Below are 26,989 nucleotides of genomic sequence, written 5' to 3'. Positions count from 1 at the left end.
TACAGCTAGGTAGCTCACCAAAAGGCTTGCGAGTTGAAACTCTTAGCAAGAAGGATGCTTTTGATATCATTCCCATGAAAGTCATTGCTTGCTACATTTGAAGGGAAGATGGCAACTGTACTTGCTATTTAATTGAAACCTCATGGAGTAACATCTAGGACCTGGGTCTGATCACTGCAAAACCAGCTGTTCCCCCCACCCCCGTGTGCCCAGCGCGGTTTGCTGTTCCACCTCAGCCAGGTTTGATGCAAAATCGTGCAAACAACTTCGTGTGTGCTCAAGCAGATGAGGTTGGTTTGCACGACCTACAGCTGTTCTGCTTGGGGGTGCTCACAACTAGCTGGCGAGGGAGAGAGCTGGGGTACAGGGGTTTCGTTAATAATTATCTGAACACAGTCCATTTATAAATCATTTGATTGTTGGGCCAAAGACTTTTGGATCCATCTATGACGCTTTTACATTCTGTTTCTCACGGTGACCGTGTTGGTCTGCTGAGGGGCGCTGGGGCAGCCCTGCAGCAAAATGGCCCCAGTTGCACTAGTCGCAGCAATTTAATCTTTGGCTGAACTGATGATGTGCCGTGCACAGCTCAGGAGAGCTGGCCTGAACCCTGCACACAGACCTGTGACAGCCATCAACAGGTTTTCGTGATGAGCTGAATTTGGAACAGGCTGAAGAGCGGGTGCAGGGGCAAGTTTCCAGCAGTGGTGTTGTACCGACACAGCTCTCTTCATGACATACTGCTTTTCTAATGGTATTTTATAGTAATTGAAACACATTCCTGACTAACAAAAATTTAAGTTGTAAGTTTAAACTAAGTTTCCATATGTTATTTTCTTTCCACATATTCTTTTGGTTTTGGGGGGCCGAAATCAGTAAGTACTGAACTAAATCAGTAAGTACCACTTGATAAGTAATAAGCTAACACAGTTTGGTGTGTTTAAACTAGGTTTGTTTGGTTTTAAATAGGTTTTCTGGTTGGAGAAATGAAATAACAAGGCAAAAGTAGAAAATGGATACTTGACCTTGCTGGTATTTTTTGTAAGCGTTGGATAAATCGATGATAGCTGTTGACTGAATTATTTGACTAAGACCAGTTAACTAATCTAAAATTTTAAGTGAATGTTGCTTATGCAGCCCTGATTCCTGGATCTTTTCTGTTGTCCCTGCTTCGCTTTCTTCATTTTATCTTTTTCTTTCCTACAGGAGAATATAGCATATACCTCTGCATCGCTTTCAGTTCCTTTCTCTTTTCACCTCCTGTCTCTTTCCTTTTCTCCCCACTCTTCTTCACCTCCACCCCTGCATCTTCTGCTTCTCCTTTCTCTGCCACGTCTCCATTCCGTCTGCGGACTCGACTTCTCTTCTCAAATGCATCTCTCAGAGTCTCTCTCTGCCTCCCGTGACCGTCCCCCACTCAAACCAGAGCATCTGTGCGGTCTTGGGAACACCCAGGTACTTAGAACCTGAGAAGCTACTACTGCATTGGCGTGAATATAAGGCAGCAAAAAACAATAATCCATCTATATTCTCCCTGGGCCACCATGGTAAGAAGACACTGGCTTCTAATTAATCAGTACAAAAGAAGTAGATTTTGCTCAACATTATCACTGCTGTCCACTGAGCTGCTGGGAAAGGGGCAGGAGTTAAAATCCCGCCATGCTGTTGAAGGATTTGAGCGCGTTTCCCATTTAAAGAGTTTGAGGATAGTGCCACTGCTCCAAAACAAGCTCCTGTTTTCCTTTTTCCCAGTTTTATTCTATATAGACCTTCTGATGCAAGTTTCCCTAACTATTTTTTTCTATATCTTTGCACTTCTACAAGCCGCCCGTGGATTTCTCTGCGCAAACAGTGCCTTCGCAGCGCATAACCTGCTTTTTATCGCTGTCATATTTTGCCACGTAACATAGAAAATAAAAACCTAAATTACTGTGTCATTCAGCTGCTTCCATAAGGCTTGTACTGCAAACTTATGGAGAGATGATCATTTCACTCCTCTGAATAAGTTACATAATTGGAAAAGTTAATTTCACTTCAGAATTAAAAGCTGATGCATGGATAAAGGTTTCTATGTATAGAATACATGATTATTATTTAGAATATGGCAATGCTGGTATGATGCTGGGGGTCCTGGTGGACAGCAGGGTGACCATGAGCCAGCACTGTGCCCTTGTGGCCAGGAAGGCCAATGGCATCCTGGGGTGTATTACAAGGGGGGTGGTTGGTAGATCGAGAGAGGTCCTCCTTCCCCTCTACTCCACCCTGGTGAGACCACATCTGGAATATTGTGTCCAGTTCTGGGCCCCTCAGTTCCAGCAGGACAGGGAACTGCTGGAGAGGGTCCAGCGTAGGGCAACGGAGATGATTAAGGGAGTGGAGCATCTCCCTTATGAAGAAAGGCTGAGGGAGCTGGGGCTCTTTAGTTTGGAGAAGAGGAGACTAAGGGGGGACCTCATTAATGTTTATAAATATATAAAGGGTGAGTGCCATGAGGATGGAGCCAGGCTCTTCTCGGTGGCAAACAATGATAGGACAAGGGGTAATGGGATCAAGCTGGAACACAAGAGGTTCCGCTTAAATATGAGAAGAAACTTGTTCGGGGTGAGGGTGGCAGAGCCTGGCCCAGGCTGCCCAGGGAGGTTGTGGAGTCTCCTTCTGTGCAGACATTCCAACCCGCCTGGACATGTTCCTGTGTAACCTCATCTGGGTGTTCCTGCTCCATGGGGGGATTGGACTGGATGAGCTTTTGAGGTCCCTTCCAATCCCAAACATACTGTGATACTGTGTGATACTGTGATACTGTGAATTGACAATGCTAACAGATTATAAATAATTTTGTTCAGAAATTAAATGTTACTTCAACTAAACTGTAGAAGCTGTGTTTGGAAATGCTGCAGTGCTGCAGCAACAGGTGACAGTGAGGAGAGCTCCTGCGGTTGCCCACACCCCCCCGTCCCCCGCATCCGTGGGGCAAGAGATGGATCCTGAGCTCTGGTTTCCAACTCCCTTGAAAGAAACGCCCCCCGCTTCTCGCAACGGGAGAAGCTCTGGTTCTAGATCACTTGAGAGACACAAAAAGTGACCCCCCGCGGTGGACGTGCCGCTTGCTTATATTCTGTTGTTGGAGGGCTAGTTTTGTTGCAAATTGTGTTTTGGATCAGACTGACATAATATATCTGCATTATATTTTAATTTGAAAATATTTGCTATATATATATATATATATATTTTAGATTCAGCTATAGATTGATGTCAATGTGTTTTTAGCAGTTTAAATGCTGTTTAATAAAATGTCAATAATCACAGAATGGACTGGGTTGGAAAAGCCCTCAGAGATCATCCAGTCCAACCCTTGGTCCAACTCCAGTCCATTCACTAGATCATGGCACTAAGTGCCATGTCCAATCTCAGTTTACAAACCTCCAGGGATGGTGAGTCCAGCACCTCCCTGGGCAGCCATTCCAATCCTGACCACTCTCTCTGCAGAGAATTGCTTTCTCATCTCCAGCCTCAATTTCCCCTGGCAGAGTTGAAGCCCATGGCCCCTTGTCCTGTTGCTGATGCCTGGGAGAAGAGCCCAATCCCCACCTGGCTAGAACTGCCCTTCAGGTAGTTCTAGAGAGTGCTGAGCTCAGCTCTAAGCCTCCTCTTCTCCAGACTAAACAAGCCCAGCTCCCTCAGCCTCTCCCCATAGGGCTTGTGTTCCAGTCCCTTCCCCAGTCTTGTTGCTCAATGTATTAACCCCAATACAGCTGTCCAAACTGAGCTGTTGGGGTTGCGGGTGAGTGTGTTCGGATGGCTGGAGAAAATGCAGTGTACTTGTGTTTGTACTTCAGTTCCAACTTGACACATAAGGCTAGGTTTTAATTTGTAGGCAATTCTTGCTTTTTTTGCCCAGCGTTGAGATTATTTTTTTCTCAGTGTGTTTGCAGTCGCATGTATCACGCTGCTTTTGAGGTACTTTATTGTAGTATCAGAGAAACAAACATACAAGGAAAGGGTAGCTGTACAAACTCTGTGGTACGTTCTGCACTGACTCTGCCCATGGACGTTTGTTTCCGAGTTGTCACCTTTTTCTCACAGGTCTTGGGAGCTGTTGTGGTGGTTCTGAATTTGGATTTTCTCTGTTGCTGCCAGTTCTGGTGTTGCTGGATTTTCTATTTGGTCCTTTTGAGTGGCTTCGGTTCTAACTCCAAAGAATGTGCTTCCTTCAACTTCTATAAGGAGAAAAAGTGTTCAACTCCTTAATAATTTAAGGAGAAGTCTACTGGAACCATAAAATGTGAAATGCGTGTGTTTTAACGTGTTAATTAAAGAAGCAATAATTGGAATCTTAAAAGAACCAACTAAAATCTAACATTATACACTTGTGCTCTGTTGTAGTCCTGTAATTTCCTGCACTAGTTGCCAAATTCTTCACACACTTTTCCTCTAGTCAGTCTGTAATTACCATGTGGTATAATTAGATTAATATACTTGCATTTATTGCAGCTATTTGTTAGAAGAAAATTTTGCACTTCTGCCTTTGTATTTGTCCTACAGGAATGGCTACAGAACTCTGCATTTTGATTAAAGCGGCCTCAGCTTACGCAGGTGAAGAGCAATCGGTGTCACGGTGTGTGGAAGCGTTCCTGCTCTCTATAAGTTTCCATAGTGCTGAACTGTTTTGTTTTCTCTCTTGTTTTCTCCTTAGCGGACGAGCACCAATGGAAGGGGCCCTTCTACTTCATCCAGGGAGCAGACCCTCAGTTTGGGCTGATGAAAGCCTGGGCGGTTGGAGACACCAACAGCGGAGATGACGAGTGGGGAGAAGAAATCAAATTAGCAGAGCAAGCGGTGCAGGCCGTTAACAAACTGAACCCTAAACCCAAGTTCTTTGTGCTGTGCAGAGACCTTGTCCATGGCATGCCAGGTATGACAATTAAAAGTGTGGAATGGGAATAACAACTCCATTTTCTTAATATTTCAGACTAGCAACAAGGCTAATTTAATTTCTTTGACTTCACAATATTCTTTTGTAGGATTTGATGTGCTACTGCTTTGGTGTTTGGGGAAAAAAGTGCACTTTGTAGATGGTTCTTGAGACTACTCTGTTTTCACCCGAGTTCCCGGTATCATTCGTTGTAGGGATGGACTTTTGTAAGTTAGTTGCTTTTTTTCAGTGGGCCTGAGGAAATTTCCTTTGAAATGAAAGTCCTAAGGAGACATGGTAAAATTCTTTCTTCTAAACAAATTGCTTTGAGCAGACAAATGGGGACTCCAGCCATTGGGGAAAACCAGCGCCAAGACAAGAATAAAAAACAGCTGTGTCTCTTTGACTGCCTAAAGTGGGTGAAGCTCAGAGTGTCCTCTGGCTTTCTAATGCTTAATAAGTTTGACTGCTTTAATATTTAAATTACTAAAATGCTAAAAGTCAGTAAATTCAAGTTTTAGCTGCGTGTCCCATTGCCGTGGGACTCCGAGACCAGTGTGTGTCTGCAAGGTCAGAGGAGGAACAACAGACCATCTGGAAAGGTGGGCTACAAAGTTTGACGGTTACAACTTCCAAACAGACCGGTAACGTTTTCTTCTTTAAGAAGACAAATACTCTTCTTGGAAGTGAAAGAAGACGTGACGTTAGTAGCTGACAGGTGGTCGGAAGGCAGACGTGAGCGCCGTGCGCTGTACTTGGCAGCCGTGCCGCGGCGCAGAGCGGCGGACGCCGTGCCGGGGCCGTGCGGCCATGCCGGCGGAGCTGAGTGCGAGTCCTGGTGCTGGGCGCGCTCTCTGCTCCGCGGCCCCTGCACCTGGGGTGGCGCTTCCCTGCTCGTGTTTGCACAGCGGGGCTCCGAGCATCTGAGAGACCTGGCATTGATTCCTTCAGCATCCCGCAAAGTGGATTTTAATACCGTAACTGTCAAATTAATGGTTCAAATTGATTGGCATCATTTATAGGCCACAGACTTTCTTTTGACCAGAACACAATTTCAGTGATAGAGTGAGAAAAGGTAAGAAACAACAGCTTTGAGCTCGGTAGAATCTCCTGTGTAACACCTCAGTAGCTGGATCGTAATGTGAAGTCTGCCATTATGCGGTTGCTTTATTCATGTATGTTCTTCCATTAACCTTAGAAGTACAGGTTTAATGCAGAATCATAAAATAATCTCTTCCTAAGAATCATCTGGCCTTCCTATAGCAGAGATTTTAATAAGTTTTCATTCCACGTATGTTATGTTCGGTATCCCTTGTAAGAGGAAAACGATTCAGGACAAATAATAGGTGTCCTACATCCTATTGAAATGGATCTTTCACTCACAAATTTAAGTGATCCAGGAAGCTAAGCTAATTTTATTTTACCTGGGAATTTCTCAAAGGCTCATAAAACAATGTAAAATTCTGAGTCCTATTGTCTGTGAAGGCTTTAAACAATGTTATTCTAAGGCTCTTCTGTTGATACAGAGGAAGTGTGAACTACAGAGAGGCAGCATTCTTCTGACTTCTACTGGGTACCGAATGGCCAGGTACAATAAATACGTCTTCCCTGTGGCAGGTGTTATGTTGTTTTCTTTTCTAGTAATGGATCTCTGTAGTCATTATTGTTCTTTCACCAGTGTATGCCTCAGACTTGGGTAGTATTTTAAATACAAACCTGTCAGGGTTTTGCAAAACATTATCATATATTCACTTTGCTAACAAACGCATAAAAGAAACTGAACAGGATTGCAGTGCTGAGCTCACTTACCTTGTCTGATATCCGTGCTGTGTGGTGTAAAATACTTGAAGCTGCCTAGTGCAATGTCCAAGAAATTGCCACCAAGAGCAGTTCATTACGCAGTGATCCTGAGGGCCTTTTCTAACCTAAATGATGATAAGATCACATCACTTGAGCCACCATATTTTAAATCTAATAATGTCTTCTTGATTGAAATGAGGGTAATACTTTGTAAGCCTGTGTTACTGTATAGTCCTAGAACATAGTTAAGGAAATGTACAGCTAAAAGGAATTTTAAAATACTCAACTGGAACAATTACTTATTTGATTACTGCCTTTGTATTTACACAAATGGCTTGCTGTGCTGTGAGTGGGTAAACAAGTAAGCACAATTTAACAACGAAATTGTACACATCAGTACCGTTTTGCGGTCAGCCATTTGTCTTTCTGTCTAACCTGATGAGATAACAGTGAATCGCTGCGATGCAGATACCTGGGGACTGACACTGACCGGTTGCCTAGACGGACAGGGAGACAGAAAATACGGCATACAGCAGGAAACTAAATCTCTGTATCTCAAAGAATTTGAAACAACACTCTAAACTGTCTGAATGTGTATTTGGGAAATGAAATAATAAGCTTTTCAAATATTTTTTCCTACGTTTTCCTCTTGCTTACTGAGCTTCTGGAATAGAAATTCCTTCAAAACACAAAAAGAGTTAAAGGAAATGTAAAGAAAAGATATTTTAAAGCAAGGCAACTCACATCCTCTTTTAAAAATGTCTTATCAATAAGTTACTGACCGTTTCTTTGGTTTGGCTTGTTAATAGCTGTTACCGTATGACACATGGCGAGACACGGGCATTAAGAAGCCAAGAAGTTTGCTTTGTAAGAACTGATTTGTTGCATATTCTTTTACCAAAATGGGGATGTTTTTCTGCTGGAAGTTGTCAAGTCTGCTGCCCCGTTGCATGCGGAGCCCAGGGACTGCGCTGGCCTCCCTCTCACGGGGACAGCTTCTTACATCTCTCCCATGGGGATGTGTTTGAACTCGGTGTATTTCTGTCTTGGTTGTGACTCGGGTACAAAGCAGGGGCCGTTGTATTTCACTGCCATACGGCCCGAGTCTCTCCATTAATTGCAGTGCTAATACCATGCTTCAGATTTCATACTTTATCTAATCCATTTAAACAATTCTGACTTCAAGTGAGATAAAGAGCTGTCAGCAACTGCTTAAACTCTTAAAAACATTTTAGAAAGAGTTCCGTTTCACAACTGTAAGAATAATATTGAAATTTGCCAGCACGTTCTTTAGTTGTTACAACAAATATTTGAAATTGTAAGAAGCCTTTCAGCAATGCTACACTAATGAAATAGAGCAGAGAGAGAATAAGATTTTTTATAGCAAATAGCTTTTCAGATAACTTGAACGTATAAGTGTCTGCAGGATTGAAGACTAGTAGTAATGTTTCTTTTCCTGGAGTAATTTAAGTATTTTCACTGTTCTAGCAAGGACGCTCCATAATGCACGTGTACAGTAAACGCTACTGCAGTCACCTCCTGCTTCTCCACGGAGGAGTCTCTACAAGAGTAATTGCTGTGGCAGTTCCCTTGTCACGTTAGTTCAATAAAACGAAATATTAAAAATTCATTTTCTCAGTAGGCAAAAATCAGGAATGGCATGAGACAAGACATTGATTCATCATGGTGAACTTGGCTGGCGCATGTATCTTATTTAATGTCTCAAAGTGCCTTTTAAATCATTTGTGTATATCAGCTCTGTTCAAACTGAAAACAACAGCGTTAATCAAAGCGTAGCACGGCTGTGTTGCCGTGTGGTTCCTGAGGAAAGCTGCCATCAGCTATGGGTCACCGCATTTTACAGCCCTCTGGCCAATGTCTGTTCAGTTATTTGGATTATACTGCTTTGTAATCAATGCCTGTCAATGAAAAGGGGGAGGAAGAAAACTCCCAGATCTTCCTCTCTTTTCTTAAAACATTTTATCCTGGGGTACTAAGCGTAAAGTTCCTGCTGACTGTTTTAAAGCAAGTGCCGGAACCATTTAGCTGAAGCGGCGTTGAAACCTTTTGCAAAGGAACCCCAAGAAATGTCAGAATTTCAGCAGCTAGGAGCCATGAGCAGAATCCTGATCAGCTGGGAAGCAATCAGGCCCAGCACTTGGAATCCATTACACATGTCATTAGAGCAACGCAGTAATCAGCACCAGTATCTTGGTATTTAGCTGCTGATTAAAAGTAGTTTGTACTCTGAATATTATTTTCAGAAGTTTTTCTTGATTACATAATCAAAAATAGGATATCTATTCCTGGTAACACTAATATTGTTGTGCATAATGAAGGATGTTAAGCAGTACCATATAGTGCGATGGTGTTACTGGAAGTAATCTATACAAACGAAATACTTACACCTAGATACCACATGGGGATGAAAGACTTACTCCTGGAGACGCCTGCGTATGTTAACTTAGTGTATCGTAACTCGGGATGGCAAAAGCAGCCCCGAGTACCCGCCACTCGTCACTGCCCGCTTAGCGCTGGGCCTGGGTTTTCTTAGTTCATTCATTAGTTCATTGCTGGAGGGGTCAAAGCCTTTGCTGCCCATCGTGTCCCTTGCTTGTGTCAGCCCTTGGTGAACCTCGGTCTTCCCGGCACCAGCCCTGCATGCCCAGGTGGTTTTCCAGTATTATTCTTTTCAAATGCATCTTTGCTTCCATCTCTCTTATACATCCTTTTCCACTGGTACTCAGGCATGAATTCCCCATTAGCCAAGTCATTCTCCTCATACTCTACTGTTAAGGACCATTCTTGTATTAAGAGGTGCTTGTGTGTGGAGACACATCAACTCTCAAACTACTTTGCCTTTCAGAGCTGCCTCCCCCAGTTCCCTGCGTCAGCCCCGCAGCTGCGGCCGTGTGGGTGCTGAGCTATCGCCCAGGGGAGCGGCAGGACCGCGGGCTCGCTGTGGGATTGCTGTCCGCAGCTGTCGGCGAGCTGGGTTGAGCCACAAGAGCCAGGGTCTGTGATCTGGAGGCTTTTCAGGTTCTTTAGAGAAGACTTAATCGAGCTCTTTGCCCCTTTTGGGTGGTCTGTAGCAAAACCCCGCTCGCAGTGCTCAGCCTTCCCTCTGATCCCAACCCGGGAGCTCAACAAACCCGGTGTCTGTTCCACAGGATAGCTGCTTCCACACGTCGAGGGCACGCTCCCGCCTGCCTTCTGGCCTGTCCTTCCCGTTTCACTTTGGCGTGAAGCGTTGTGGTTCCTTCTTCATCCCGAACCTCGAGCGCGGGGCCGTGTCCAGGAAAGAGCTGCTGCATTTGCCCACCTTTCGCTGCGCCAGCGGAGGGCCCAGCAGTCTGCAGGCAAGGTCACCCCGCTGGGGAGACACGGGCTTGGGAAGCTGAGCTTCCAGCAGCTGTTTTTAAGCGGCTGCATTCCTTTGGAGGAAATTGTTTAAACTGCATTTTTGTGATGATACTGTTGCTGTCAGTAACGTGATAGACATCGGTTCTAGCCAGCAAAGTCCTTTATGTGATGTAGCTTTAGACCAGGTGTTTAATTATTTTCCATTAATTGCTCTGCTTACACGGGTGAAAGAACAAGACAGCCAGCCTGCAAACTTTACTCAGCTCTGACTGTAATAAAATGTAGCTGTTTAGAGACTAAATGAAACGAGACTTGGCTAATAACGTGTATAATCGAAAAAACTGATAGAACTTGATTAAGCTTGATCTGTTAGCAGTGTAATAATGGATCAGTGAGCAAGTAATGTTTATGCTTGTAGTTTTAGGTTCATTTGTGTGTGTATGTTAATTAGAAGAAATCAAAATCACTAGAACTGAGTGTTACGGCACTTGAAGTACCCTATGAACACTTATACTAATTCCTTTAGTTAGGTGCAAGCATAATCTCTAATGCACACATTTCCTGCCCAGGTCATTCAGTGCCACATAAGCTGACATCAGCCTTTTCCGTCAATTAGGTAGAAGTGGTGAATTTTTTTTCCTATTTTTTTTCTTCCTCCTTTCTTTTACATTATTAAACCGCTTAATTAAAGGCTTTCAAGCTGTTGTAACCCATTTCTGAAACAAAGTCGATCCTGATGAAGGACTGGTTCGCTCGGGCGGGCCGGTGTGCGCGTGGTGCTCTGCTCCGGAATCCCTCGTCTGGCGGAGCGGGACGCGGAGGAGGACGCCCCATCGCTTGCATCTGCTGTTTCAAAGGTCTTTTCTCTGCAGGATCCACCTTTTGGGTTGCTTTTTAATATCCATTTGGAAAGAACAAATCGATCCAGACAGCTGTGTAAGGGGTGGCGGGCTACAAAGCCGTTGTGTTTGAAATAAACTGAACTCCAATAGGAGAATTCTGTTGTCTGCTCTTCTACTTGCCGACTGAATTAATTATGATGGTACTTCTTCTGTTTTAAGTAATCTGCCTATACTTCAATTTCATTTGCTTCAGCAGCAGTTGTCCCTCTTGCTTTCTAGGTTGATCACAGTGGGATAAGCAGTTGCGCCTATTCATGCTTTCTTTTTCGTTCCAAGCTCTGGCGTTGTGGGGCTTTTTTGTTAGATTTTTATTCCTTTTATAGCAGATAAAATATTGTAAGTGGTCTTACTAATTTTGGACACTTTTAGTCTTTTTTTTTTTAAAGACTTCTCCTTCTTAGCTCCAGTTACACGTGCTGCGTTCCCCCGGCTCGATTTACCGCATTGGATACAACCCGTATGCACTGTTCTCACAGCGGCCTTTCCTGCTGCCCAGAACACTGGGAATACCTGTGGGCTTTCCAGGATACTCCGTGTTATTTCAGGTGGTTGCAACACTGTAGTAAAGGGCTCTGTGAGGAAGGACAGTAGCTTTGTAGAATGTATGTGATCAAAATATGAATTTTGGATCCAGGCTAAAGACAAAGTCTCATTGACTACTTGTATTCTATTATTTAAAATGTTTCCTTAGCATTGGACAAGCTTGCCATATATATTTAATGGTTGTCTGTCTGATAGAGCGAGCATTGATATTGTTTTCATATAAATATATATGACAGAATCCCAGAGTGTCAGGGGTTGAAGGGCCCTGGAAAGCTCATCCAGTGCAATCCCCCCATGGAGCAGGAACACCCAGATGAGGTTACACAGGAAGGTGTCCAGGCGGGTTGGAATGTCTGCACAGAAGGAGACTCCACAACCTCCCTGGGCAGCCTGGGCCAGGCTCTGCCACCCTCACCGGGAACAAGTTTCTTCTCATATTTTAGTGGAACCTCCTGTGTTCCAGTTTGAACCCATTGCCCCTTGTCCTGTCACTGGTTGTCACCAGAAGAGCCTGGCTCCATCCTCCTGACACTCCCCCTTTCCATCTTGATCCCCAGGAATGAGTCCCCCCTCAGTCTCCTCTTGTCCAGCTCCAGAGCCCCAGCTCCCTCAGCCTTTCCTCACACGGGAGATGCTCCACTCCCTTCAGCATCTTGGTGGCTGCGCTGGACTCTCTCCAGCAGTTCCCTGTCCTGCTGGAACTGAGGGGCCACAGCTGGACACAATATTCCAGGTGTGGTCTCCCCAGGGCAGAGCAGAGGGGCAGGAGAACCTCTCTGACATACTGACCACCCCCTTCTAACCCACCCCAGGTACCATTGGCTTCCTGGCCACAAGGGCCCAGTGCTGGCTCATGGTCACCCTGCTGTCCCCAGGACCCCCAGGTCCCTTTCCCCTGCACTGCTCTCTAATAGGTCATTCCCCAACTTATATTTTTGCATGTGTTCTTCCATTCACATACATGCAGAAATAACTTTCAAATCTTGTGCTATTAATGCAGTACACTGCAGTAAAAATGGCATTTCCCCCCCAGACACAAACTAGTTACACCTTAATGGACAGAAGGTGGTTGGAGAGAATGAGACTGAAGCTGCGTCTGTGTCAGAGCACAGAGCTGGTCACCAGCCACACCAGCATGGAAATGGGTGCAGGGATGTTATGAACTAGGCCGGTGTCAAAAATGTAACAAATCATTCAATTAAGGGATCAGATATTTTTGGTTATTCTCCAAAGAAAAACATAAACAGGAGAAGGTTGCTGAGGTGTTACTTAGAGCACCTTTTTGTAGTGAAACTGAAAACAGTGTCATAACTGTAAACTTTTTACAATATTTTTCTGTTTTCTCAGATCAAATAATTGGTTAGTTTATATATTGTTTGTGATATCAGTGCCACAAAATATACATTTAACATCTATCAGATATACATTTCTTTAAACTTCAGTTTGAAGTGCCAGCTTCATGTTAAGCGTGCATTGAAGTCACCTGACCGGGACTCTGGTGTTCACCATTTTTAGCACTGGAGTGCCTGCATTTCAGGTTCCATTGAAACAAGGCCAGTCGGGGAGGATGTTCCCCTTCATTTAGAACAGGCATCTACCTCACTCCCTAGACCTTCTCATTTCAATTAATATGTAAAACTTGTGATCTTCACATGCTGTTCAGATAATATTGATGATCTAATTCTGTCCCGTTCAGGCAAACTTTCCTTCACATGGTAAAGACACAGGAGTCAGGTCCATTGTACCCAAAGATTACATACACTCATGACTTGCACGTTGTCCCATGAAGCTTTTGGAATGAACTGAAGATTTTAAAAATGAAACACTGATCCCAGTGACCTGTGTTCCGAATAGTACTGATCAATGACCTGATCAGAACAGAACTGGTTCAGCAGAAGGGACACAGTGCCTATGGTATTTATTGCCTTACTGGATCGACATCTGAACAATCTGTTAAAGTCTGGCAGACAAATTGTACAGTGTCTATTTGTCTACAGGGGACATTACTTCTCACCTTAATTTTGTGCAACTTTTTGGATAGTTAGTTTTTGTTTAACCCACCAATGCCAACCGAAGCTTCTACGGGAGGGTAACAAGATGGAGTTGGTCAGAGTATCGGTACCTTGAAGCACGATAAAATGTACACGCTTTTATAAATGTCTCTTTTTGTAAATGGAACAAGTTAAAACGTGATGGTTTCAATCAGCTTTACAGAGCTGCAGTCATATTTGACAGGGTTTTCTTCCCGCTCCTTGGTGTGCCTGCAGTGTCTCTTGCTCTTTGGGCTGCAGTTGGACACAGATCTCCCAGGACTGTGTCTGTTACGTGTTTTCATTTCTCACTGTGCTGTCTAATGCATGTTCCAGGCCGTGAGCACAACAGAAAGTGCCAGAACTTCCAGACAGAAAACAGAGGCACCTGTGGAGCTGGATGGTTGGCTGCAGCTGAAGGAGCTTTTTGAACGTCTCCATTGCAGCTGAGGCAGCTACATATCTTTTTTTCCGTATCTGTCTGTAAAATGTAAACGTGCTAAAAACAATAGCAGTGTAGCAACAACTGCTGTTTAATCCAACAGAGTTCCATTTGCTGAGGCAACGTAAAAGACACACAGTTTTATATTTGTAATATAGCTTTAGGGACTCAACAGGAGGGAACAAATGTCTGCTGATCTTGATGGAGAAAGCGAATTGTGGTGTGCAGTGATCCTCTGCAGAGAGATGGATCCTGTACGTTCAGTTTTCCACAGCCTGTTCTGTAGGTGCGTTACAGCCACTTACGGGTGTGAATCGGCTGGTGTCAATTTAAACCCACGGCAAACCCCTGATCCTCCGGGAATGCCAGATCATTCTTTCCTGTTGCTCAAGACCTGCCATGTTTTTCAAGAGGATGTTAATTATCCCGGGAGTGCCAGCGCTGGCACCGCTGCCCGCAGCTCTGGTGACGCTGGTGCCGGGGTGACTGTGCCGGTGTGGTCCCAGCGCTGTTGGCAGCCGGTTACTGGAGCTCACTGGGTGAACTGGAGCTTGGGGCCGGGGTTGCGTGGTTACTGTGATCGGCTGCAACAGGAAAGGCTGTGACAACAGAGAGACAAGCTGAAAACAGAGGTCTCCAAAGTATGAGCAGCTCATTGATGGTCTGTTACTGGTTACTGAGGCAGCGCGGCTTTGAGAGCTAGAGAAAGCCTGCTTTAAGCGTAACGGGAAAAAGCAGCCGAGCAGCAGGGCAGGGCACCTCTGTGGCGAGGAAAAGCCGTGCCTGGGAGCACCATCTGTGTGCGGGGTGGAAAGAGACGGGCTACCCAGAAAGTCTGGTATCCTGTGAAAAGACCGAGAATTTGGGAGCAAATTGTCACCATCACAGAATCACTGTAAGACTGCTGAAGGTGCTTCAGCATCCCTCCACGTTCGCCCTCCCTTTTCTGCTCTCTCTGCTGCCCGTGTCCCAGGCCCGGCGCGGCTGGGGCGCGGGGGTCCCCGGGGTCCCCAGGGCTCCTGCTCTGCCCAGACCTGCTCCCCGGGCGGCAGCTCTGCAGGCTGCGCCGCTCGCTGTGTGCGCCTCCCCCAGAAATGCCGCACGTTTCGCTAACCCTCTGACTCCCCCGCAAAGCCTCAGTAAAGCATATCCGCTCAGTTTGACTAATTACCGTTCTGGGCAACACCATGCGCTTTATGTGAAAAGCAAAACTGCTGGCTGCGTCTCCTCAGAGTTATGTACCCTATCCTGTCTGCCGTGCAGACAGGGTTTTGTCATATAACAATACAGGTGATGATATGCACCAAGATTTTTAAAAGCAGGTGCCAAGTATTGGCATTCTGAGTTCATATTGAGGCAGCAGTTAAGGGACATGATTTTCAAATCAGCACCTCTCTGTTTGACTTCTGCTTGATGATCAGGACACACGGTGAGCTGGGCATGCTGGCTTTTATACAATCAGTACCTCTGATAAGCTCTGACACCTATTTACGTTCAGAATAGATGGTTTCAGAGCTGAGGACCAGGAGAGCTGATGGTTCTAGTGTCCAGACAGTGCTGTGGCTTCATTTCTGTTCATGATCACTGCAACATCTGAGGGCGGCGTCTCTCCTGAGAGAATTACCAACTGGGTTGTCTTCAGCCTCCTTCCCGTGCCCAAGTTTGATGTGCAACTGCCGCAGTCCAGAATATTTCTGTCTCTTGTTTCTGTTAAATATTGAGTGCACTAATATGACTTCCTCTAAAAGTGTAATTTTTATAGATACTAAACCTTAAAGTGTAACCTGCAGCACATGATTAGAAACATCTGCCTTACAGGGTAACTCTGAGAAAACTCTTTAACTTGTTCAGTTTTCTAAATGAAGGGAAAAGCACATGCCATAGCAAATGTTCCTAGTCAAAGCGTTATTAAACCTGTCGTGAATGTTCTGAATTCTCTTACTTAAAAGAGTCTTGGGCCTGCCCAGGAAGGGTCAGCGAGCAGCTGGTTTCAGGAGGAGCTGAAGCTGGAGCCTCCCAGGGCGTCCTACCCATCAGCTGCTTTTGGAGCCACTAAAAAAGAACATTGAGATAATATTGAGTTTCACAACTCATTATCTTATCTTTGATAAAGTCCAGAGTCATTTGCATGTTTATGTTCTTCCTTCTTAGGAAATATTTGATGGATGCTCAGTGTAGCACCTTGTGAATCTGCAGCTGTTGTGCAGTGGGCTCAGCCCTTGTGGAGGGCAGATCGCTGTGCCTGAGGGGGGCGCGGAAGATCCGAACCAGCTGTTCACATCTCAGCAGCGGAGCTGGTGGGAGATTTGGTGGGTTTTGCACACGATGGGCTATGAATGTAATGCTGAAATCTGCATGCAAATGCACAAGCTGCCATTTATACATTTGTGAAGTGAATAAATTACAGATAAATGTCAGGTCCTATACAAGTTCTTAATGTTATATACAGTGAATTAGTAAGATGCTCTTCAAAGGAAAAAATGCCTGAGAATTCTTAATATCTTTCTCAATAAGTGATTTTACCACGGTAAATCTGGCTGTGAATTTCTCTTATTGTTGCTTTTAAACTACCATTAAATAACTCATTTTGTTAAAACAAAGGAACATTAATTTAAAAAAAAACTAGCCAGACAAAATGAAGCTGCTCTCCTAGTCTTAGAGGTAGTGTGTGTATGTAGAGGTAGTGTGTGTATATAGAGGTAATGTGTGTATGTAGAGGTAGTGTGTGTATGTAGAGGTAGTGTGTGTATATAGAGGTAGTGTGTGTATAAGGAGATACTTTGTAAAGTTTTAGTTTTAACTAAAAATACAATAGTTCTTAAAATAAAGAAAATCCCTTTCACACCTAGAAGGCAAGAGCATGAATGCTCGTGTTTGTCTGTTTAACAGGCAGGTTAAAAAATGGTGTCTTCAAAGGTGGTTCCAGCTTAAAAATGACAGTAAGGACGTCACCTTTACTATATTTGCTCTTTTTTGCCGCTTGCGATGGCTGCTCGGCTGACTAACCAAAGCGGGGCTGTGCAGAGAGAGCTCCATCCGCGCGGCTCCGCCGTGTCCTGCTGTCACAGCTCCGCCGTGTCCCTCTGTCCCGCACAGCTCCGCCGTGTCCCTCTGTCCCGCACAGCTCCGCCGTGTCCTGCTGTCACAGCTCCGCCGTGTCCCTCTGTCCCGCACAGCTCCGCCGTGTCCTGCTGTCACAGCTCCACCGTGTCCCTCTGTCCCACGCGGCTCCACCGTGTCCCTCTGTCCCGCACAGCTCCGCCGTGTCCCTCTGTCCCGCACGGCTCCACCGTGTCCCTCTGTCCCGCACGGCTCCACCGTGTCCCTCTGTCCCGCACAGCTCCACCATGTCCCTCTGTCCCACGCAGCTCCACCGTGTCCCTCTGTCCCGCACAGCTCCGCCGTGTCCCTCTGTCCCACACGGCTCCACCGTGTCCCTCTGTCCCGCAGAGCTCCGCCGTGTCCCTCTGTCCCACGCGGCTCCGCCGTGTCCCTCTGTCCCGCACAGCTCCACCGTGTCCCTCTGTCCCGCACAGCTCCGCCGTGTCCTGCTGTCACAGCTCCACCGTGTCCCTCTGTCCCGCACAGCTCCGCCGTGTCCTGCTGTCACAGCTCCACCGTGTCCCTCTGTCCCACGCGGCTCCGCCGTGTCCCTCTGTCCCGCACAGCTCCGCCGTGTCCCTCTGTCCCACACAGCTCCGCCGTGTCCCTCTGTCCCGCACAGCTCCGCCGTGTCCCTCTGTCCCACGCGGCTCCGCCGTGTCCCTCTGTCCCGCACAGCTCCGCCGTGTCCCTCTGTCCCGCACAGCTCCGCCGTGTCCCTCTGTCCCGCACAGCTCCGCCGTGTCCCGCTGTCCCGCACAGCTCCACCGTGTCCCTCTGTCCCACACAGCTCCGCCGTGTCCCTCTGTCCCACGCGGCTCCGCCGTGTCCCTCTGTCCCGCACAGCTCCGCCGTGTCCCTCTGTCCCACACAGCTCCGCCGTGTCCCGCTGTCCCGCACAGCTCCAACGTGTCCCTCTGTCCCGCACAGCTCCGCCGTGTCCCTCTGTCCCACGCGGCTCCACCGTGTCCCGCTGTCCCGCACAGCTCCAGCAGAACTGGCAGCTCAGTCCCAGCTCCTGCACCTCTGTTAGGGGGTTTGTAACACAGCACCAGGTGGAAAAGGCCCAGGTTGACCTTCCAAGTGCAAAGCAGCAGCGGTGGCTTGGAAATGTTTGTATGGAATCAGGTAAAAATGTTATTTGTTGAATGCAAGGTAATTTTTTAATACGTCACTGACTCATCAATGGGCTTTTTTTGGTACTGTCATCTCACATAACATGAGCAGTGTTTAAGTTTAGCCCAATTTCCTGACAAGAAGGTAGCTTACTCTAAATAAACTCACTGCAGCCATTTCTTCTGCTATTGCAACTGATCAAAAGCTTTGATGTGCTGGGTAGGATGGAGCCCAAAGGAAAAGGATTCTTAGCTGTTTTCTTCTCCAGACTCTTACGCTAATGTTAATATTGTCTAAGAATTTGGGTAAGTAGCACATTATTTCCAATAATACCTAGTTCAAGAAATGTCACTATGGCTGCATAAATAAACATTTTATAGTAATTCTAGTAAAATTCTAGTAATTCTGGCATAAACTAATGGAACATTCAAAGCCTCCAAACTGCTTAGTGTGAAGTTTGCTCTAATCAACCCACGAGCGGGGAAACCTGCGGTGTTTTCCATGCACGTTTGACAATGCGTTGCAGTCTTGGATTGTGAAGAAACCACGGGACCGTCAGAAGCAAATATTTAATATTCAGCACACAGATACTTATTTTTCCTTTAGACCATAATCTCTAGTCCAGTCCAGAGCTGAACTAAGGAATCCTGTTGACAAGAACTCTCTATATGAAAATCTTTGAGATGTAATTAATTAGACAATTGTCTCGAATCATATACTTTTATGATACAAGTATCAGTACAAGTATTAGATTCAGTACGAGTACTGAAAATGTAGTACTAAATTTTATATATATATATATATATATATATATATATATATATATATATATATGGAAGCCTAGTTAGATTTTTCTCCGTGTTGTAGTAAAAACTTAATCTCTTAAAGTCAAATTATTTCTTTTCTCGCTTTTTTAACAACCCAGAAAGTTTTAGTTTAGCGTATCATATTCTCAGCTTTAGCACTTCAGCTTCTGTGTGAACAGTTGAAAATGTGTACAATGGAGTGGACATCTACAGGGAGTTAGTTTTGTGGCACCTTGTACAGTAAATATATCTGTGGTGGAATCTTCGTTGCCTCCTTTGTTCTCTTGGAGTTGGACCTGCTGTTTGTCAGGAGGAACCTGACGATGTCAGTGCTCTGGGTTTTGCAGGTCTGGCTGGACGAGGCGACTAGAACTGTCTTTCTGGTTGAGAAGTGTTTGCTTTTTAAAAGGCACATCTGCAGGCCTTTCCGTCCTTCTGAATCGTATTTTCTTCTTCTCCCTTGGAAGCTGGTGGCAGGAGATCTAGCCCACGTCACTTTGACTCAATTAATCAAGCTGACCCAAGTCTTTTCCAAGCGGCCAAGTCTCTGTGGTCAGTGGAGGGTGACGTGGTGTTCCTGGGCAGGGCTGGGCGGGATAATTCCCGTCTGGAGCCCGTTGGGACCGTGAGCTCTGCTCTGAGCACCCGGGGCAGCGCGAGCACAGAGCACAGACACAACTGGCCAAGCCCCTTTGTGGTCTGTCTGAACCGCTGACCCGCGCTGATACTGTCTGTTCTGTCCTCGTTCTGGTAGCAAAGGTGGCTTGGTCAGGGGAGGCGATGCCTTGGACGCCAGGAAAAGTGCATCTCTTCTTAAGCAATTGTACACACTGACTTGAATATTTCTCAGTTTAACAGGACAGTTTCATCAGAATTAAGGGACTAGTGTTTCAAAGTCATGCTGTAAGTACTTAATACGGAACTGTAAATATGATGGAAGCTTCCGAGAGCTGTAACGTTCTCACAGCAGTTGTTTGAAGAAGGTGTTTGAAGAAGGTCTCTGAAAAACGAACAGTTATTGGAAACAAGACTTTTGTACCTTCAGCTTCTTTTTATTAATCTTGTTGTTATTACTCCTGCAGTGTTGTGGTCGGTTTTCCTGCCTGTGGTGATTTGATGGGAGCAGGGCCGAGGCGGTGGCCTGTGCCCGCTGTGACAGCCCCGACACGCGGGGGGATGAGGGGAGCAGAGTTGTGCCAAAGTGAAGCATAATTCCCGTTTTCACAGCAGAGTGAACAGTAAATGACACAAACCGGGCTGTTCAGTGGGCACCTGTGTGCCCGACACTCAGAACAACGTTGGCATTTGCTGTCCTGACTCTGGGAGCAGCTGAGCCCAAACAGGCAGCCCTGTTCGCTTTGGGGGTTTTGTCATTGCTTTAATGTAATAATTCTTAATTATTAGCTAAAGCTGGAGTTAAATTTTCTTCTTGTTTCAGTGCCCAGAGCTCTAATTTAATTTGTGTTTTCATGCAGGAAGATTCTTCAGTGTGGTCACTTTCTGCATCTCAGATTATTACTTGTTTCTAATGCACCAGGAATCGCTTCCAGCTGTAGACTAACGAGTATTTCAGTTCCCGCTTTGCAGTGGAACTAATGACATGAGGTTCTTTATCAAGTCAGACTGAGTAGTCAGTTTGTCCAGTAGCGAATACAGTCATAGTTACACTATTTTAAACTGTGTAATAATTTTTTGCACATCGTAAAATTGTTTTGAGGCTGTTTGGATGTTAGAAATACATATGCTGGAACGAGAGAGAGGAGACAGGTTATTACAGCCCAGACTGACAGAAAGACCTGTTTCAGAGCATGACCATCCCGGGTTTATGAACACGTGTGCATGCGGTTGTTTGGAATGCCGCCGTGTGTTGCGTGACTTCATGATGGCAGGTGCTACAGGGGAGACTTTAAAACCAGGCCCAAGGAAGAGCACAGCCTAACAGGAGTTAGTAAGACGGGACCGGGTGGCCTGACAGATCTTTTCAGTCATGAAAAGAAAAAATGAAAAGGGGTGGGGGGGGAACCCCACAACCACACAAAAACCAAACACAACCCCCAAACATCTCAGGAACAGGAAAGAGCACAAAATAATTAGACTCTTTGATTAAAGCAACTGTAACGCACTGTAAGGCATTACACCAATCTGTCTTTTATTTATAACAGTCGTCATTGCCTCTTGTCTTCTGAAGTCACAGTAATTCTCCTAATATTATAATAAATTACAGAAGGAATGGGCCCAATTTTTTTATAAATTCCATTTGCATTGGTGGTGTTTTGACATTTTTCATTTTGCTTTTATCAAATTTAGTTACTATTTCTATGTGATGTTTTGTATAGCATTACAATCTACAGTTCAGCTCCTGCCTTCTCTTTATCATCAGTCTCTTGGGTTAATTGCCAGGCAGATTCCAGTTATTGTATCAGGGTTTTTCAAGAGTGTCGGTCACATAACAGCTCATGTTTAAATAATTTTCTTTTTAACTTTCTTCTTTTTCAAACTGAAAATTTGTGATTTCCTTCAAATATTGTGTTTGCAACTCCGCTTAAGTTTGGGACACTTTTAAGATACATTGAAATACTGAGACTGAGTGATTTAGAAATGCAGGACATGATTGCTCTCCATTTTGCCATGTTGTTAAGTTGCAGCCTCACCCTGGACGCGCCTGAGCTGGTCCTGAGCTGGTCCTGTGCAGAATCACAGCAGGGCTTGGAAGAGGCCTCTGAAGATCCTCCAGTCCAAGCCGTGCTGAAATGCTCAAATGCAGCAGCATCACGTAAAATACTGAGGGACTGACCTCTGATGGGCTTCTCCGGTGTGAATTTCTGACCAACAGCTGTGATGGCTGAAAGCGGTTGGATTGCCTGGGACACCACCTGGAAGGCCACTGTAGCCCCCTTCCTCTAACAGCAGGAGAACAGTGGGTGCTATTGTTAACTGATTGCTAATCTTTCGTTTGCACTACCCGGGGGAAATGTTCCAGTGCTGGTGGAGGTCACTGTAAGCAAAGAGTTGCCTCAGAGGCAAAAATTGCCACTGGCAATTGCAGAGGTGCGGTTTGGGGGTAAACAGCGCTGCAAGTTGTTTTTATAGCTGGTGCATTAAAAAACCAAACCCAACACCTCGCTCTGTTCTGTGGAATCCCAAAGTAAACTGCAGCTGTGGATTAGTAGCAAAAGGATTGTATCTACTTCTGCTGACTGAAGCCAGCTTCAGCAAGAATGCTTTGAAAGTACTTTGTTTAAATGTGCTCTTTCGGTGAGCGAGGGCAGGCTGTGTGAGCTGCTTCGGGCAACGCAGGGCAGAGCACTGGCAGTGCTCAGGCAAGCAGCAACACAACATGCGGCAGAGACGCTGCCGTGGCAGCTTTGTGCTCCGCTGACATCGCGCAGCTTTCGGGAGCGGCCGGAGCGGGAAGCTGCAGAGCGTGGCGCGCAGTTGCACCAGCACTTCTCTCTTTCCCGCTTTCCGTAAAAACCAAACTGCCCTTTATGGGCTGTTAGTTTGTGGAGCTGTTTGTCTCCAGGCAAGACTGCATTTACAGAATGTAGCATAAAGGCAGAATAGCGTACCTTGGGATTTAAAACAGCCGCTGCGCGTGGTGCCAGGATAAACAGAATAGAAATTAATTTCCGCTACATCTACCCTGACACTCCCCAAATTATTTTTTTACATTGCCTCTTGGCATTATATTCTTTTCCCATTCACCTACAAGAAACCTCTATCTAAGCTAAAGAAATACATGTCATCAAATAAAGATGTCCTTTGTAATAATTTGCGTAATTAAATACTACAGCTAGCTCTCTGCCTGGTAGAGATTAAAGGGGATTTTTTTGTTATGCTATTGCAGTGGCCACTGCAGTTTTCTAGTGGCCTCCGGCTTTTCTCGATCACTCTGTCTCCGTAGTCTTTGTTATCTGTTCCTTACCAGAGGGGGTGTCTGGGGCACTGCAGGGCGGTGGGTGCTGCTGGGGCACACAGAGATTAATCTCCCTATTCCCACTTTATTTTCGTGGATTTCTCTACTTTGGTAGTTGTTTTGACCTTCTACCAAGAAAAGGTCAAGCCAAGATACAATTGTCCTAAAATAATCTTTACTTAGTATGATTTCCTAGGCTCTTTGGGCAGGGGCCTTGTTTTCCATTTTGAGCAATCTGTTTTCTGCAATGAAACACTGAATATGTCTCTCTGTTGCTATAGAAATAATATTGCATTAAATGAGGGAACCAGTGCCCTGCTGTCGACAAATCTAATCTAAGTGTTAGTCTCTGGAGCTTGAATTTCACCACTGGGAAGAGGTATACATAATTCTACAAATTATTCCTGTAACTTATGCAGAAATGTCTTTATGCTCACAAACTGTTAGCTGGATTTCCCAAGGTGGTGGCACGGTGGGATGGGTTTATCTTAGCAGAGCCTTCCCCTCGTCTTTTCCCGGCCCTGTATTTATTCTATAGCCTGGAACGTCCAGTTCTTCCAGCGGGAAGGTGGCGGTGGCAGGAGAAGCAGCTTCCTCAGGTTCCCTACCTGTGGACAACAAAGAGTGCCAGGTTTATTTTTTTTAATGTGTTTTTTTTTTTAAATCCAGCTCCTCCCGGTAACATGAGATGCCATTTGCCCTGTTGTTTTGGGGCATTAATGAGGATATTTTCTGTCACCGGACAGGCTGGCCCGGCGGCAGCCCCGTACACCGGTGGGCCCAGGCCCGTCTCTCCACGCCAGCACCCGGCTGCCCTGGCCAGCCAGGAACAGGGAGTTTGACCTTCTGCGCCACACGGCAGCTCCCGCAGCTGTCTGTACGTGTAGACACGGTTTAGACATAGTATTCATGGTTTTCTCCCAGTGTTTTTCTAAAGCTGCAGAATTCTAGTGACAGTGATAACGTTGTACTTAAGCCTGGAACTGTAGGGTGTGGAGAAGGAATTGAAATCCTCGCTAATCATGGTTACTAAGAGTCAGTGTTTGTCAACATATCGATCGTAAGTATTTTCAAGGAACATGGAGAAAAAAATCTTTTATCTCATAGTTACATTACAGGAGCCGTTCTAAAACATCCCGATGTATAATATATATGTGTAGTTACAAAAATAGAACCCTATTTAAAAATACATTATTGATTTGCAGAGACCTCCAGTATGGAAGTGAATGTTATAAATCTGATTTGAGAGTTCTTGTAAAACTCCTGTTACAACTTCTTGGTTCAAAAATGCAGTTGTTATTTGTAAAATGGACCCATGTTAGATAGATGTTATGTATTGTAAGACAAAATACAACTTGAAAATGTTCTATTTAATTCATGAATAAGAAACATATCAATGGCCTCTGATTAAAGATTACTGTTTAGAGAACTCTCAAAAAATCTCTGTGATCATTAGAATAAAACAACTGCTTTTGGAAAAAAATCCTTTCTCTCTTTTTTATTTCAGTGATTGTAAATTAATCCAGCAATTAGATCAGCCTTCCCAGGCAGGGACAAATTCCTGACCACCAGAAGAGAAACTGTCTGGCCATGCGTCTGAATAGAAAACCAGAAATGCGGGGAAAAACTAGCAAAGTTCACAATTACCCTTCTTTGCAATTAACACCATGCTCGTTAGTAGAACAGGCTCATCATATAAACAAGCTGCCACAAGACAATAATCATATTTTTGCTGTTCAAGTAGTTATTGTAATGAAGGAACCACCACCACCAAACTTAATTCCTTTGCACAGCCATAAAACATCACCCAGAAGCTGACCGGGTTTTGACCCGTGTGAGGCTGTTACACCATCCCAGCTGGCTGTGTTGTTTCGCCAGATCCTCGGTCTATAGGTGAAAAGAATCAGGCTGTTAAGTTTTCTGGTGCAGAACGCTGTCCCTTCTGTCACCTACCGCTGTGTTACCTTTTGTTTCTGACCCAGAGCCCGGCTTGAGGAAATGAGTGAAAATGGCCGAGTACTTGATGAGGGAGGGAAAGGGCTGAGTGGACACACAGTATTACAGTGGAGATGTGTTCTAGATCCCTGCCTGTTATCCTGATCACATCTAATAACGAGTGTTTTCTTACTGTGCATATTTCCATAAACAAAAGCTAACAATGGGGGTAGGAAAAGTTAGCATGAACACTAAAATGTGTTTGTTTCTTTGTTTCTATAGGAACTCAATGGAAAAAGGACCAAGAGCGAGATTTAAAGAATGTTCTTAAGAACACTGACCAGGACATCCCGCTGGTATTCGTCAGTGGAAACCATGATATCGGCAATACTCCAACCCAAGAAAGCATCGAGAATTACTGCAGGACCTGGGGAGATGATTACTTCAGCTTTTGGGTGGGAGGGGTTTGCTTTCTCGTGCTGAATTCTCAGTTATACTTCGATTCTTCCAAATGCCCCGAGTTAAAGCGAGCCCAGGATCTGTGGCTCGAGGGGCAACTGGCTGCGGCTGAGAAACACAGATGCAAACACATCATAGTATTTCAGCACATCCCTCTGTTTCTGAGGAAACCTGATGAGGACCATGATTATTTCAACTTGGAAAAATCAGTCCGTCAAGAGATAATGGAAAAGTTTCATAAAGCAGGTATTTTCTCAGATTTTCCTACTTCTGAATTTTTGTTTCAGATTGCTAATGGCTTTGCCGCCAGACAAGATACATTTAATTTTAATGGTACTGTTTTCAAGGAATTTTAGATACTGCTTATAAGCATCATTCTTCCCAGTAGGTCAAAATCATCAACTATATCTAATCACTTGTAAAATATACCAAACAAACTGTAAAACTTTGAGTGAAAAGTAAAAAACTAAAAGTGAAAAATTCTTTAAAAGAAATGTGAAGGATTCCAGTTTGCAAGTACTGACAGATGCAAAACAACCTGAGCTTTTCCTGCCTAAGGAGTGGAAGGTCAGGTATTGCCACAGGAGAAAAATACAGTATTTATTTTTTACATAAGACGTGGAAACAAAATTCAGAATTATCTTGGAGGTTGTTTTCTCCCACACTGAGCCAATTTTAAACCAAGAGTGTAATGTACTCCAGATTTATGCAGTGTTAAAAAGTCTTGCTCTGCTAAGATAATCCTTTGCATATCCTTTACTAATAATGGCCGTTTCTGGGACGAAGAGCGGGGTAGCATGCGTTAACCAAGTGGATTGTACCCACTCCCGTAGCTCGGTGTGGTGAAACCTGAGTGCCATGGAAATGGGGGCAGGACGCAGCTCCTTGCCGCGCTGTTCCCGCGTTCCCTGGCATTTCCCTGCACGTTCCAGGGGCGGGCTCGTCCCTCCGCGCCTCCTGCCGCCACACACCGCTCTGGCATTTCCTCTGGATCTGTAAGAAGTTTGGATCACTGAACAATGCAAACTGGCGCTGATCTGGTTCCTAATTGCTAAGCCTGGGCTCATCCAAAAGCAGCCTCATTTCCAAGCTCTGAATCTCCTACCGTTTCCAATCAGTGGGGCCAAAATTCACAGCAGTGTGAGGGCTCTCCAGGGGATGACGTATTTGCAGAATCAAGATTTACAAGTTGGTTATTTTTTTCCTTCCCTTTAAGGAGAGAATTCCTCAACATATCATGTAAACTGTTGGTGCTAGTGTTAATACAGCGGCAGGCGTTGCTGTTGAAAGCTGGGTGGCTCAGTGACTGGGCGCACACCTGTCCTGGTTCCCTGGAGAGCAGGAGCCTGTGCCCTACGGCTGGATCCAGGACATGAGCCTTCCGTGCTGGAGTTCTCTGTCATCGGCTGCTTTAGTAACATTTGGCAACACTGTACTGGGAATACAGTTAATCAAGAGGTAAAAGAAATCATGCAAAATGTTACCAGTGTGACATTTATCATTGTTACATGATCACATTTCTTAGAGGGCTATTTCCAACTGATTCTCCTGGTGTGTATCCAGAGGCTTAACCGAAGTTGGGCAGGCTTCAAATGATGGGATAGGAAGAGAGAATGGGAAGCCAGCAGCCCAAGACAACTCTGTGGAAGAAAATCCCAAACTC

At 45.2% G+C, this 26,989-nt stretch overlaps 1 protein-coding gene and 1 long non-coding RNA gene across 11 annotated transcripts in view; one reads left to right on the top strand and one right to left on the bottom strand.

The window, feature by feature from the left end:
• CPPED1 (calcineurin like phosphoesterase domain containing 1) overlaps positions 1 to 26,989 on the top strand; it is a 50,014-nt gene that overhangs the window by 7,165 nt on the left and 15,860 nt on the right. For both annotated transcript variants that reach the window (XM_005506928.3, XM_065030417.1), the window contains exons 2-3: positions 4,694 to 4,912; positions 25,150 to 25,572. In XM_005506928.3, the coding sequence (XP_005506985.2) occupies positions 4,759 to 4,912; positions 25,150 to 25,572 (577 nt within the window). In that variant the 5' untranslated portion in view covers positions 4,694 to 4,758. The remainder of the gene's footprint in view (positions 1 to 4,693; positions 4,913 to 25,149; positions 25,573 to 26,989) is intronic.
• LOC110362167 (uncharacterized) overlaps positions 17,369 to 26,989 on the bottom strand; it is a 54,404-nt gene continuing 44,783 nt past the window's right edge. For 5 of the 9 annotated variants that reach the window (XR_010466261.1, XR_010466253.1, XR_010466255.1 and 2 more), the window contains one exon: positions 17,987 to 23,540. This is a non-coding gene — a long non-coding RNA (uncharacterized LOC110362167). Of the gene's footprint in view, positions 23,541 to 26,989 lie in introns of all 9 variants that reach the window. The other 4 variants (XR_010466263.1, XR_010466256.1, XR_010466254.1 and 1 more) reach the window with 3 other exon arrangements.

The sequence above is a fragment of the Columba livia genome, chromosome 15, assembly GCF_036013475.1.
Source record: "Columba livia isolate bColLiv1 breed racing homer chromosome 15, bColLiv1.pat.W.v2, whole genome shotgun sequence".
In the NCBI taxonomy this organism is placed as follows: Eukaryota; Metazoa; Chordata; class Aves; order Columbiformes; family Columbidae; genus Columba; species Columba livia.
This window is presented reverse-complemented; position numbering and strand designations above follow the sequence as displayed.